At 41.6% G+C, this 15494-nt stretch overlaps 1 protein-coding gene across 7 annotated transcripts in view; it reads left to right on the top strand.

The window, feature by feature from the left end:
• IQCK (IQ motif containing K) overlaps window positions 1-15494 on the top strand; it is a 120883-nt gene that overhangs the window by 35440 nt on the left and 69949 nt on the right. For 6 of the 7 annotated variants that reach the window (XR_002144397.2, XR_002144396.2, XM_019808781.2 and 3 more), the window contains exon 6: window positions 2147-2224. The exons of the other annotated variant lie outside the window; for it this stretch is intronic. Coding sequence is in view for 4 of the 6 variants with exons in the window: in XM_019808781.2 (XP_019664340.1) it covers window positions 2147-2224 (78 nt within the window). In the remaining 2 variants the exon portion in view is untranslated. The remainder of the gene's footprint in view (window positions 1-2146; window positions 2225-15494) is intronic. 7 annotated transcript variants of the gene reach the window in all.

The raw sequence follows: 15494 nt of genomic DNA, 5'->3' as shown, positions 1-15494 counted from the left end.
TTAATAAAAAAAAAAAATATATATATATATATATATAGGCTCATGTACCTGAGGACATAAGCCAGAGGATTTGGGCTTCGTGTATAGCTGGATCCAGGGTCTAGTACAGTGTCATTAGAAATCTGCCATTGGTGGTCTAGCCAGCAGGCTCTCCCTTCTTCCTTGCCAATAGAACCCAAAATGTATTCATTTTCTTTGGAATTGCTGTGTCCTTCAGGGATGGCTGGGCTTAACTACTTGTATTTGTAGTGATCCTTTTTCCAAATATGGTCACATTCTGAAGTACTGGAAGTTAGGACTTCAACATATGAATTTGGGTCAGGGAGGACACGGTTCAATCCATAGCACCCTGCCTTTCTCTCCTCCCTGTCTCAGATCTCCTGCTGGTACCTCTCATTAGCTGGACCTACCTAGTGAGTAAGGGAGCCTGGTTGAAGTGAACCATAAAATCGGCCTCCTGAGGCACAGAGCAGGGCAGAGAAGGGTAGACCTGCAGGGGAAAAGAGAGAATTTCCAGGAGATTCTCTGTTGTCTACACTCTTGGGAAGGATCTTTTCACATGGCAACCAACACCTCTAGATGTACTTGGTTCCTAGCTCCTGTTATCTTAAAAGGAGAGGTTGCAAACCTCTATCTCCCAGTTTCCTTAACAGTTTTCTTAAAGGAGTTGAGTGGTTCTGTTTGGGTTACAAGGTCTTTCAGTGGATCCAGGAGACAAGGTACCTGGTGGTCCATCCCATTACCTTCTTAGCATGCCTTCTCCCCCAGTGCTCTAGGATGTTCTTTCCCTTGTGGTTTACTGGCGATCTATCTATCTCTTAGGGATTGCATTCACTGGCATGTAATGAAAATTTGGTTGAAAAACCAAATGACATTTATTTCCCCTTACATATCAAGATGGTCAGAGTAGGTCAGGCCCAAGCTGTTACAGAGGCTTAAGGAAGTCATCAATGGCCCAGGCTCTTTCTAACCCCCTGCTCTACCACCCTTAGCATGTGGCTTTTAGCCTTATCGTTGGAAGGTGCTACTCCACTTCCAGACACACGTCTGTGTTCCAGGCTGAAAGAAGCAGAAGGAAACTTCAAGGAAGAAAAGGCAGCAGAAATTAAGAAAGCAGAACTTTTGCAGAAGTCCGTAGGACCTGTTCATTTCTATCTCATAGGGCAGAACTGTGTCATGGCTATCCCTTGCTACGTAGGAGGCTGGAAAATACAGTTTTTTTCCCCCTGGGGGCTGCTTGTCAACCAGGTTTCTGTTTATAAGGATGAAGTGGAGAGTGGCTGTTGGGTGGAAAACTGGCCGGGTCAGTGACACTGGCCAATGGCACCTGCATGCTTGGCTTCCACATCAGAAGATGGTAGCCAGACCTGACGTAGAGCTGTTCTGAGGATTTGAGTGGACTGGAGGAAAGCAATCAATACCGTTATTCAGAATCAAGGTCTAGATTTTTTTTAAAAAGATTTTGTTTATTTGTGTATTTTAGAGAGAGAGCGAGAGTAGGGGGAGGGCCAGAGGGGGAGGTAGAGGCACAAGCCAGTTCCGCACTGAGTGAGGAGCCCAGTGCAGGGCTCGATCCCACAACCCTGAGATCATGACCTGAGCCAAAATCAAGAGTCAAATGCTTAACCAGCCTAACCACCCAGGCACTCCTCAAGGTCTAGATTTAAATAAAATCCTCTGTGACAATTCCAAAAGCATGTAGTAGCCTCTTACTATGTGCACTTTTATTAGTCCCTGCTGTCAGAAAATATGCTTGTCCAAAGACGACTAGAGAAACATCTTTAGAAGTCTTCACATCGCCCCAAGTTACTGTTTGTTGATATACTTATAAATCTCATAAAAGACTCATGCATATTTCACCTAACACAAAGAATCAATTAACCTCTCTTCCTTTGTCCTACTCAGACATGTGGACAAAGAGTATAATTTAATTCTCTCTTCTCTCTTTTCTCTTTAGAGAAAAAGAACCAAATTCATTGCCTGTGATTTTCTGACCGAGTGGTTATACAAGTAAGTTTTGCCTGTCTTTGAATATTCAGTGACCCTAAGGATTCAATAGTGTTAATTTGCAAGCAGAATAGCAACAATTGACTTGAACTTTTGCTTATTGTTTTCTTGTCAATCAAACATATGCCATCGTTACCAGTCAAAATCCAAAGAGGATAGGGGAAGATTTCACAGAATTTTTCTCCATTCCGTTTGTGGAGCAGTGGCTGAAGCATCAGTAAGTACCAACACAAGGCCTCAAATAATTTATTCTTATTTTAAGATTGTGTTAATGATTGTTTTCTCCAATCCAACTAACTCATATAATCCACCCAGGACTCCAGGTCAGTTATATTTGTGGCTCTTGTCTCTGGTTATTTTCAGTCTAGGCTAAGAACATCCTATCCATGTGGTGATTATTCAAAAAGCACTTCAGAAATAAAGTCGAAAATTTTTTTAAATTCTTACCCTAAGTAATTCACCTCTCCATTCTCTCTCCCTTCCTCCTTCTATCCCTTCCTTCCTCCCTCCCTCCCCACCCCTTCTCAAGGTTATTATGTCTCAAGAAGTATGACTAAACTTTTCTAAATATTAATTTTTCATTGTATGCACCAATTCTGCATTTAAAATTAGAACATGACAGATAAAGTTAAAACTGTCTTTGACCATCATTCTAATGTGAGTTCTCTCCTCATGAAAGTAATCAGTTTAGTCTCTAGTGCACCCTTCCAGAACTCTTAAAATTGGTTGTTTATGTAAAATTAGATTATATCTTAAAAAATTAGTAGACTANCTCGCTGGCTGTCTCTATCTCTGTCGAATAAATAAATAAAATCTTTAAAAAATAAAAAAAATAAAAAAAAAAATAAATAAATAAATAAAATTAGAACATGACAGATAAAGTTAAAACTGTCTTTGACCATCATTCTAATGTGAGTTCTCTCCTCATGAAAGTAATCAGTTTAGTCTCTAGTGCACCCTTCCAGAACTCTTAAAATTGGTTGTTTATGTAAAATTAGATTATATCTTAAAAAATTAGTAGACTATTTGCTGTGAGTGATTGTTCATCAATGTTATGATGATGATGGCAAATAATATTTAGTGAATGCTTGTGTCATTGTTCTCAGCATTTAACACTAATGAACTAACTTGATCCTGGTAACAATGCTATTACCAGCCCTATTTTGCTGATGAAGAAATTTATGCATTATTCTGCAACTTGCTTTTATTTGATTCAAATTCATGCTTTTGAGATCTAGCCCTATCGATTCAGTTATATTTAATTCATGCTTTTGATGGTGTTATGTTTCATTTCTAGATTTACATAATTCACTCATTCATACAATAAATATTTTTTGAGTACTGTGATATGCCAAACATCATTCTAGGTTCTGGAGGTAAAGCAGTGAACAAAGTAGCCCCAAATCCTTGCCTTAATAGAATTTATATCCTAGTGGGGGATGACAGACAATAAACAAATAATTAAGTGCCATAGGGAAAAATAAAGCAGAGGTGGGGGAATACAGAGTGTTGAGAGGGCTTAATTTTGCATAGGGTTGTCAGGAAAGATCTCACTTGAAAGGTGACATTTAAGCAGTGGTCCACTATTTTAAGCCATAGGTGAAAGAAAATATCTCAATTTAGAGAAAATGATATATATTTAACCTGTTGCTTTGAAATGTTTTCATGCCAGCCCTTTGCAAGAACAATGTCAGAAAACTGAGGCATTAGAAAATTAAGTGAGGCTTGCAAACCCCCATATTAAACTGAACAAAACACCTTAAATTAGATCCTTACCCCTCAAATGTCACATTTTTTTTTGCTTAAATTGCCGTTCTTGAGAATGCCAGGTTGAATAGACTCTTGACTTTCTTAATTTTGAGAATTAATTGTACCCCAGGTATTACCAGTTTTTTTTAAGAATATTTTTTTTTATTTAAGTAATCTCCACACCCAACACAGGGCTTGAACTCATAAGCCCGAGATCCAGAGTTCCATGCTCTACCAACTGAGCCAGCCAGGCATCCCATTACCAATTTTTTAAAAATCTGAGACTAGTTACACATTGAAAGGAGAATGATATTGGAAAACCTTGGTTTTTTATTTAACTTCTAAACCTGTGCCTAATTTTGCCCACTGTGAAAATGGAAGGGCCATAATGTACTGAGTATAAATGATTAATAAGTGGAAGATTTGCATGTTTTTCTAAGACAAGGTTTTTTTCAGTTATCATTCTCCAAGTTGTTGCTTTGCCTTGAAAATGAAACATTTTCCCACGTCTAATAACCAATGAAAAAGAATCTTAAAGATATGAAAACTTCTCTAAAGAGTCCTCTCAAATCCCTAATCTTTTATTATACAAATACCTTAATTTAAAACGGTTGCTAACTTTCACCGCCAGCCCATGTAAATACATTGAGAAGTAGCCAAAGCGATCATTTCACTTTAACTCCACAAGAACAGAAACGCAAGAGCTCTCGCCTTAACTGGCATTTGTACTCTATTTCCATAACCTTCCAAAGAGATGCCAAGAAGCATGTTAAAACTTTAAATTACATTAATCTAATTTGATGTAATAAGTATTTATTGAACACCTACCACGTGCAATGCACAGAGCCTGGTGTTGTGGAATAAATCGAGATGAATCAAATATGGCTATAGCTCTGGGGGTAAAAGAGACGTGTTTCCAGCCGACTCTAGTTCCTGTAGTGAGTGTTGTAATACAGGTTAAAGCACTTGGGGCGCCTGGGTGGCACAGCGGTTAAGCGTCTGCCTTCGGCTCAGGGCGTGATCCCGGTGTTATGGGATCGAGCCCCACATCAGGCTCCTCTGCTATGAGCCTGCTTCTTCCTCTCCCACTCCCCCTGCTTGTGTTCCCTCTCTCGCTGGCTGTCTCTATCTCTGTCGAATAAATAAAAAAAAAATTTAAAAAAAATCTTTAAAAAAAAAAATAATAAAGCACTGAAGGGAAATGGGGATGCACAAGACCATTCAGAGACCCTCCCGACGGGCCTGGAGCCAGCCCACTTGGGGCAGTGGCCAAGCTGGTTGGTGCCCAGATTCGGTTTTGAGAGGCAAGGCCTCAGGTGCTCTATCCTTCTCAAAGATATTTTTGACCAGGTGAGTCACAGAGACAAGTAGGAATGAGGGTAGGAGCTGGGAAACAATATCTAATCCAGGTTTTTTGAACCTCAGCACTATCGATATTTAGCACCAGATCATTCTCTGATGTGGGTCGGGCTGTGCTTTGTGGAATGTTCAGCAGATTCTCTGGCCTCCACCCACCAGATGCCAATAGCACCTCCCTAAAGCCATCACCATCAAGAATATCTGCAGACACTAGCAAATGTCAGGGGGGTGAGGGGTTGAACGGGGCAAGGAGACAACAGAGTAGCCCCTGGTTGAGAACCTCTGACCTAATGCAGTGGGTTTCTAGCCTGGCTGCACTGTAAAGTCGTCTGGGGAGCTTTTGTTGCCTGGCTTCATAAAGACCTAGTAAATGAGACCTATTAATTCAGGGTATAGCATAGGCATTATTGTTTTTGGTTGTTGTTGTTGTTGTTGTTGTTGTTTTAAATAGCTTCCTGGGTGATTCTAATAAACAGCCAGAGCTGAGACCTCATCCCTATAGCAGAAGTGCTGTGTCTAAATAAATAGCATAATTATATGATACTTGTAATAAATAGTATACTTGAGGTAATAAATAGTATAATTTTGTCATCCCTCTGCTAAGCACTTTTACACGCATTATCTCATTTAATCTTAGTGACAGCACTAAGATGTAGGTGCTAAAGCTGAAAGGAGCTGAGAAGTTGCAAAGAAAGTGAGGTAGGTCTTAGGCAAATATGGTGATTGCTGGGGGTACAGTAAATGGGCATTTTGAATAGGGCTTAAAGGTACACATTGGAGGAAGTTTGAATTTTGAGGGAAGACTCTGTCAATATTATTTAAGGGAAGCAAAATAGAAACTAGCACTTCAGGCAGCTTTGGGTTGGGGTTAAGAGCGTGAGCTCTGGGGACAGACAAACCAGAATTCAAATCTCTATTCTATCGCTTACTAGTCGCATGACCCTGGGTGTTTTAGCTTCTATTACCATGTAACAAATTACCCCAACGTTTAGGGGCTTGAAACAATAAATACTTATTATCTCACGGTTCCCGTGGATCAGGAATTCAGGTGCAGCTCAGCTGGGTGGCTCTGGTTCAAGGTCTCATTGGCTGTGGGCAAGACGTTGCCGGGTCTGTAGTTTTCTGAAGGTGTGACTGAGCTGGAGGAGCCACTTTCAAGTTGGCTTCCCGACATGGTGGTGGCTGAAGGCCTCAGTTTTTCTCCACATGGGCTTTTCCATGGCCTGCTGAGTGTCCTTACAATGTGGTGATGCCTCTGTCAGGATGAGAGACTCGAGACCAAGAGGGAAGCTACAGGGAGGGCCTGGGAAGGCCCTGTGACCCCATCTGGGAAGCCAAACACTTGCACTTTGAGCACATTCTGTTAATTAGAAGTGAGTCTCTAAGGGAGTCTCAAAGGGAGGGTGACTAGGCTCCACCTTCTGAAGGGAGGAGTATCAAACCACGACATATTTTAAAAGCACCACAGCAGGTCACTCTGTAAGCCTCCATATACTCGTTAGTAAAATGTTTAGTTAGTAAAATTAGGAAGACGCAGCGAAATGATGCACCTACAAATGAAATTGTGGACAGGGCCCGCCTGTAATATCATGTGGCTTAGTAGTGACTACAGTTGCCATCAAAGGACACTGTGGACTTAGGAAGAGAGATATAGCAGAAAAGGGTACTCAAGGCCAAAGTCAGAAAGGAGGGAGAAGGCAGGACTTGGTCCAGGCACAGGAAACCAGCATAGCCGGCTCATAGAGCATGCCAAGATACAGGGTTGGGATAGGAGATAAGGCTGGAAGGGATTTAGGTGTGGATTTTAGTTTTCAGTAAAATCAATGAAGTTTGGGCATTATTCCATAAGCAAGAGAGCATATTAAAAAGATTTGGAGCAGAGGTGTAATGTGAGCAGGCTGTTTTGGCAAGATAACTCCCAAGAATGCAGGGGATATGTGAGATTGGGGAAAGCCTGGTTACAGCCCTTGGGTCTGAACTGGGACAACAGGGATGGAAAAGAAAGTACCTGGGATTTAGGTAGAGTAAATGGATGGCACAGAATGAGCTTGGCGGTGGAGAAGAGGTACCTGAAAAGATGAGATTTGCTGGGCAAATGGGAAGCCCATGATAGAAGCAAAGAGACCTAGATGGAAAAGCAGGCTCAGGGGTAAAGAGGAGGATTTCTATCTCAGGCACATTGAGATTGAGGTGCCTCTAGGACATCCATATTAGGAACATTGGCCTGAAGCTCAGAAGCGGAGTCTGGAGAGAAATGTTGATTTTGGAATCAAGGTTCCCATGTCAGATGTTCAGATCGAGTTGAGATGGACCACAGCTAAAGTTTGGAGTACCCCAGAATTGGTTCCAGAGATTCAATGAAGGAGGCACTTACTCTAAGTCACGTGGTTGGCAGTGGTGACAGTGGCTTGTCTACTAGTTGTATGCAAAGCAAGTCATTGTTTCCGCTTAGATTTTATGTTGATTTGAAAGACCGGCAGGGAAGGAGTAGGAGTATATTAGTTTTCAGTTGCTGTTGTAACAAATTACCACAAACTTGGTGACTTTGACAAAGTTATTATTTTACAGTTGTAGAGGTCAGAAGCCTGACACGGGTCTCCCTGGGCTAAAATCAAGATGTAGGCAGGGCTGCATTCTTTCCGGAAGCTCTAGGGGAGAACCCCTTTCCTTGCCTTTTGCAGCTTCTGGAGGCTTCCCGATTGGCTGGTGGTGACTTCCTCCATCTTCAAAGCCAGCAACGTCGCCTATCTCTGATCCTGTGTCCTTAGTCATATTTCTCTGACTCTCTTTTTCCTATCTCTTCAACTGTGAAGGACTCCTATGATTACATTGGCTCACCTGGCGAATTCAGAATGTTCTCCCCATCTCAAGGTCTTTCATTTAACCACATCTGCAAAGTCCTTTTTGCCATTATAAGGTAACATAAGGTTCTAGGAATTATGACGTGGACATGTTTAGGCACCATTATTCTGCCTACCTCAAAGGGTAATGGAGAATATGGGAAAATTGAAAGTCCCTCACTTATAGGGATCACCTACATTTTCTTGGGGATCACTGACATTTTGAAATGGTATTATGGGTTTTGCAAAAATGATACATGCTTTGAGAAAAAAGTAAAAGCAAACAAAAGCAAAAAGAAAAAGGTACAAATCACCTAAGAGCCTACCTCCGAGATCTAACCATGGTTGACATTTTAGTGAACTTCTTTTCAGAGACTTCTCTACACATGTATACATATATATTAGATATAAGAAGATGTATGTCTTCCTCTGACACCAGAGCTACAAGTGAAAGGAAATGTGAGGTGGAAGGGGAAAAGTTGAGCAAATTCATGGTGGATCTTGTCATTCTGGTTGTTCATGTAGGTGTGGAGGCATCTGCTGAGAGGGAGGCCCAGGCAGGTTCTGGAGGCCTGTGGGGGAGGGAAAGTGGGGGTGCAGCAGCTGCCATTGTGAAATTGATAGGGAATCAACTAGGGATAAATAGGGATGGCCCAGCTGATGGCCTGAATTTGTGGTGCATATAAACAGCCTGCTTATGTGATTATCACCAGCAACCCTGGAAAGTGGGTGGAGAAAACAGATGGTTGGGTAAAATCAGGGTTGAAGACTAGTAAAGCTAATATAGTGAAAGGTCTAGACTGGGCCTAGGGAATCTTAAATAAAGGGAAAACATGGTTAACTTTTCTAAGAATAATATCTTAGGTTTTTTAAGATTCTGTTAATGATATAACAAGCAATTTTCAGAAAGAGAGAGAAACACTACCTTGGAGGCAAGAAATGTACCAAACTTGGAGATACTAAAATGGGGATGGTAGGGATCCATATGGTTTTTGAAATTTCAATAGGTAGATCTTATTTGGATCATGATTCAAAGAAAGAAAAATTAGGAGGCAATTGGAAATTTGAATACTTAATAAATAGTTGATGATGTAAAGAATTATTGTTCTTTTATTTAAGGTATGATAATCATTTCATAGTTATGATTTTAAAAAGTTATTACCTTTTAGAGAAACATGCTAAAATATTTATGAATGAAATATGAAATGATATGATGTCTGTGGACAGGGTTGGAGGGGAACGTCATTGAATAACTGACACGCAGAAAAGTATAATTGAAGCTGGCTGATGGTGACGTGGGTTCATTTTTGTTTTCTGTCTACTTTTTTATATCTTTGAAATTTTCCATAACAAAAAATTAAAAGGAAAAGAAACAATGAGATTTTTCAAAGCTCCTCGTGACTGCTTGATTAAATGATGCAGATGTGCCGTGGGGATGGATGTGCCGTGGGCAAGGAGGTAGCTCTTGACTGGCAGTCAACCAGGAGGGCTGAGGGGTGTTCTTCCCCACTGGAGGTGGCTGGAGTGACAGACAGAGGGGGAGACTGAGTTTTCATGTGATCATGCTGAGAAACTCGAATGGCATGGAAGGAAAATGGCTCTGGGGCAAGGAGAGAGTAGCAGGTGTGGACTCAAGTAAAAAGTTTCATGGTGCTGGGGAAGGCTTGGTCACCCTTTCTGAGACCTGGCTCTGAATGTGCATGACTCACGAACAGTTCCCTTACCTCCGCCTCATTCTCCCTTCACATCCTCCTCTGATGCCAAACCCACTTCTCCCCAGCACCAATGAGAGGGAAGGTTAACAAGATCAGAGCCTTGGGCTTGCCCTAAGAACATGGCTCCAGTAAAATTTTTTCTTTTAATAAATACTTTTTCTGTAGAGCATGGTAAATTTCTTAGGCCTTGCAGGCTACATATGGTCTCTGTTACAATTACTTCAACTCCACCATTGTAGTATGGAAACAGTCATAGACAGTATGTGAATAAACAGGGATGGCTGGATTCCAGTACAATTTTACTTATGCAAATAGGTGATGGGCCAAATTTGGCTCATGGGCTATAGTTTGCTAAGCCCTGTTCTAGATACCAGTAACCTTCTCAAATCCTAGTCTTGCATAAGGACTAAAAATATAAATACATGTGAGTAAGTGGGAAAGATGGAAGGAGAGAGGAGGTTACGATCAGAATGGGAATTTGGAAAATTGAGATATGACAGTCTTCAGGGATAACTCATTCTGAGATGTGGCCATTCTATTGAGTGACTGACACAAGGGAAGATGGGGGTCATGGAATCATGTGGACTGGAGACCATGGTGTTGGAGGTGTCATCAGTTTGAATAATGAAGTATCTGAGAAGGCTGGTAGGGGATGGGTTGGAGAAGATGACAGCAAGTCAAATCCTGGAGCTGTCGAGGGTGGTGTACAAGGAAGTAGTAGTGGAAGTACAGGAGTTAGGAACTTGGGCTCTGGAATCACATCTCTGCCTCCAGACCAAGCTTCACCAATCCAGCTATGTGACTCTGGGCAAAGATGACTTCATCTCTCTGAGCCTCAGTTTTTTCATCTAAACAAAGCTAATCCTTTACCTAAGAGGAATTCTGGTGCCAACTATGAATGGGCTACCATTTTTCCAGTACTGATACATATGCAAACAGCTGTGTTTCAGCTATTTAAAGGGAGTTATTTATTTGTTCATTCAGCTAATATTTATTGAATGCTGAAATGTGCTCTGAAATTACAGAGCATACGTATTCATAAGCTGGTTGGCTACTGTTTATTGAAATACTTACTCTGTGCCATGGAAATATTACACAGATAAATGTGGTGCCTGTCTTCATGGACAGTTTTTGTGTATAGTTGGATTGCAGTATGCATGTACTTACTTTATGCTAATTCAATGGTATGCTTTTGGGGGAAAGAGAGAGAGAGAGAAATAAGATTTTTGAAAATTCAAGCAGTTCCCCTTGCCATTCCACTCTGGAGGTAAAGCATAAAAAGGGCACATGAGTCAGCTCTTTCCTTAGTTGTTTCCAGTGTTACACGCCCCTTGTAACATGAGCAGCTTCTAAGGCAACCCCTTCCTTCTGTTTGTTCATCTGTATGTCTGTCTACCTACATAACTACCTGCCAACCAAGCATTTATATGGTGTTTACTCAGGTACTGTTCTGAGCAATTGAAGAATACGACCTAATTTAACTTGGGTAACAACTCTACAGAGTAGAGAATTTTATATCGCCCTTGTATTCATCAGGCTATGTTAAGCTAGGTTGCAGTTATAAACAATACTGAAATACCCAATAACAGCTTACTTCTTGCTCGAACAGACTGATGCAGGTTGGGCAGCCCTTTTGTTTATAGCTATTTAGAACATATGATTTTTGAGGTCACTTGAAAGAAAAGAGGAGGCACCCTAGATCTTCACCTTCTCAGTCTAGAACATTCTTAACCTTCTCACCTCTCCTCACAGAGCCTGACCCCAAACCAACTGCAAGGGAAGCTGAGATCCATAAGGGAACACTAGATATTCCATGAATACTAGCTGTCCCAGTGACAGCCATATTTCAAAGAAAGAAATGAGGCACAGAGATAACTTACCTGCCCAAGGTCACAAGCTAGCAAACACCGAGGCGGGACTGAACCCAGGCAGCCTGGCTCCGGAGTCCGTGCCGTTAAGAATGGTTAATCCATCTGCTCCACTGCCTCTTAGATCACCTGGTACTCAGAGTGATCAGGCCTCAGAGTGGGAGAACACTGGCTATGTGACACTAATTGGGTAGTTTAAGGTTTGCTAAGGGGAAATTTTGATAGATGTGACGTTCATCTTATGTGCTGATTTCAGAGTGCAGCTGTTGTGGGAGATGCAACTCTGTATATTATGTGTGTGTTAGCGTTTATCACCTCAGAGAACCCCATCTCCCAGCCTGCGGAGCCATCTAAAATGTGAATTTGGCTCTATTTTAATGTTCTTGGTAAGACAAATTCTACCAAGCCCAGCTGTCTTTGTTGCTTGATGTCATTATATTGTCACATCACAGCTGGTAGGTTAGGATCATTTGTCATGGGTGGCATGGTTGGCCAATCGCTTTTCACATAAATGCTGGGCCCTTCTCCTACAGGTTCCCTGTAATTTAGCATACTCTTCACTCTGTCCATCCTTTCTCAGTTACTCATTTCTTTTCTGTGACTTTTTTCTTTAAATAACTGCATTTTATGTAGTTATTTTATATAGACATTGACAACACTTAAAATTTTTTCTTAGGTTTATGAAATTAAGATTTATTGCATATAAAACAAACATATTTGTTAAATAAACTGTACGGTGAAAAGGAAATGTTTAAAATTAAGGATAATCATAGGGGCGCCTGGGTGGCACAGCGGTTAAGCGTCTGCCTTCGGCTCAGGGCGTGATCCCGGCGTTATGGGATCGAGACCACATCAGGCTCCTCTGCTATGAGCCTGCTTCTTCCTCTCCCACTGCCCCTGCTTGTGTTCCCTCTCTCGCTGGCTGTCTCTATCTCTGTCAAATAAATAAATAAAATCTTAAAAAATAAAATAAAATAAAATTAAGGATAATCATAGAATTAAATCACACTAGACCTAAAAATCTTTCAAAAGGATGTTTCACTCTAGAGGGCAGGAACACAACTTTTATTTTCTTTTCTAAATTATTTTGTAGTTTTTCATGTCATCTACAGAGTTACTTGAAGAGTTAAAAACAATTACAAAACCAGGGGTACCTGGGTGGCTCAGTCGGTTAAACGTCTGACTCTTCATTTCAGTTCATGATCTCAGGGTGGTGGGATCAAGCCCTACATCGGGCAGTCTACTTAGGATTCTCTTTCCCTCTCCCTCTGCCCCTCCCCCTGCTTGTGTGCTCACATTCTCTTTTTCTCTCTCTCTCTCAAAAATAAATAAATAGATAGATAAATAAATAAATAAAATCTTAAAACAATTGCAAAACTAAAGGGTATTTATTCTACTTTTTAAAATTCCATTTTCTTGCTTCTTCTGGTAGACATTTATGCTTTTCCTCCCTCTGCATTGATTTCCTCCTTTGGGTTCAGAACTGCCTGTAACTGGAAGGATCACCTCTTTCCCATTCTCAGTCCATGTGGACAGGGAGCTGATTCCACCTGGGGCATTGGGCTGGATGTGTGACCCAGGTCTGGCCAATCAGAGCAGTGAGTCCCCCTGACCACCATGGTTGCCCCCAAATTGGTTCAGTCACTTGTTCCCCAAGATTTTTCAGGAAGCAACCAGGAAAGTTTTTCTCTCTTTTCCTCTAGATTTGGAGCTTTGGGGTTGTAAGCCTTGAGCTGTGGAGGGCAGCCACCTGAAGAGGCTGCACCTCAGGTAACAGCAGAACCGAGAGGCAGCCAGCCTGGGTTTCCATGGCGTTGTTTTGGGCCTCTCTGTTTGGCATGCCTAAAGCCAACTCTACCCCTCTTAATTAAGCCTTTTTTAAAATTTTTAATTTTTTGCTTAAGCCAGCTTGAGTTAGGTTTCTACTACTTGCAAATGAAGGAGTCCTGACTTATACATGCTCCTACAGGGTATTGCCCCTACTATCTGCCAGTATTCTGAATTAGTCAGCTTTCTCTAGGTTCTGTTGCAGTAACAAATAGCCCTCAAATCTCAGTGCCTTACAATGGCAAACATTTATTCTTCACCCTATTTTATGTTAGCTGCATGTCACTTTTGGCTCTGCTCCTTGTCCCTTTTCATTCTGGCACCCAGGATGAAGGAATAGCCCGCTAGCCTGCTCCCTCACTCTCATGGCAGAGAGAGAAGAGCAATGGCCAATCCATGCAGTGGCAAGCATTTCTTCTGCTCACATTTCGTTGGCCAACACGAGTCCATGGCCAAGCCAAATAGAAGCGCTATGGGGAAGTTGACACCACCCCCAGGCAGAAACTGCAAGCCATATGGCGGAGTAGAGATGCACGATTCTCTTCCAGGGAGAAGAGTAATAATTGGGACCAATAACGCAATCTACCACATGCTCTAATCAGAGCTCAGTGAGGGTGTTTTCTTCCCTACCTTTCAACGGTGGTGGATTACATCATATCGCCTGATGGCTTTACTCCTATTTATGAATCTGGCATCATCCTCCTTTGTGGTATAGAGTCCTGACTCAACCAGCCAATCAGAAACAATGAAACTATTTGCTATGATATTGAGAACAAGAAGAGTTTCACTTTTTATTTTGACTGAAAAGAATTGGTCAGATTCATTTGCAAAAATAAATCACTAAATAAGCACAAGGAACAAAAGTGCCCTGCTGCCTATCTGGTCCCATGCCCCAGGGGAGAAGGCTCATGAAAGACGTCATTAAAGCCGAGACCTTCAATGAGACAAAGATTGTATTTTTGAAAAGAAAAGCTTGCTTTGGGTGAAATGTCTTTTCAGCTAAGTTCTACCCTTGGACAAAAAAAAAAAAGAAAAAGAAAAAGAAAAAGGAAAAAATCCATGATACTTTCATGTCGGTGAAAGGTATCTTATGACCAAAAGCTAAGGTGAAAACAAAAGTGTCACCATGCCATTTGAGGACAAGCACCAGCCATATGATGGTGTGTTTGTGTGAAAGTTAACAGTCGAAAGGAAAACGCTCGTGCCTTCTAAACGGCACAGGAAATAGCATGTGTGTTTTGCTAAAGATCATAATTAAATGGCACAGCAGAAAATGTGCTGTCATGCACTGTCAAAAGAAAACATCTTTTGGGGCGCCTGGGTGGCTCAGTCGTTAATTGTCTGCCTTCAGCTCAGGGCGTGATCCCAGCATTCTGGGATCGAGCCCCACATCAGGCTCCTCCGCTGGGAGCCTGCTTCTCCCTCTCCCACTCCCCCTGCTTGTGTCCCCTCTCTCGCTGGCTGTCTCTCTCTGTCAAATAAATAAATAAATAATCTTAAAAAAAAAAGAAAACATCTTTATTTAATCTTTTTTTTTTTTAAGACAGTGTGTGTGTGAATGGGGAGGGGCAGATGGAGAGGGAGAGAGAGAATCTCAAGCAGGCTCCACATCCAGCACAGAGCCCGACCGACATGGGCTCTCATGACCCTGAGATCATGACCTGAGCCAAAATCAAGAATCAGATGCTTTTTTTTTTTTTAAGATTTTATTTATTTATTTGACAAGAGATAGAGCATCCCAGGGCTGGGATGAGGGCTGCTGCTGTTTAGAGAAGCCAGGGAAGGTACACTTCTCTAAGGAGGTAATATTTGCACAGAAGTCTATAAGCCTATAGCCTATAAGCCTATAAGAAAGATCAGAAGGTGTTCCAGGTGAGGAGAACATCTACTCTGAAGGCCCTGAGATGGGAACAAACTTGGCTAGTGAGACAAGAGGAGATGAGGGAGGCCGAGAGAGTGGTTGGAAATAAAGCCAGACAGGCAGGCTAGGTTGTACCGAACTTGCGTGGGCCTTTGGGTACCATGGGAAAAGTACCATGGTAAAGGTACTTTTTTTTCCCTCTGAGCATGACAGAGAACTATTGGAGGGTTTTGAGCAGAAGATCGAGGGAATCTGATTTATCTTTTAA

The sequence above is a fragment of the Ailuropoda melanoleuca genome, chromosome 10, assembly GCF_002007445.2.
Source record: "Ailuropoda melanoleuca isolate Jingjing chromosome 10, ASM200744v2, whole genome shotgun sequence".
NCBI classification, from domain to species: domain Eukaryota; kingdom Metazoa; phylum Chordata; class Mammalia; order Carnivora; family Ursidae; genus Ailuropoda; species Ailuropoda melanoleuca.
This window is presented reverse-complemented; position numbering and strand designations above follow the sequence as displayed.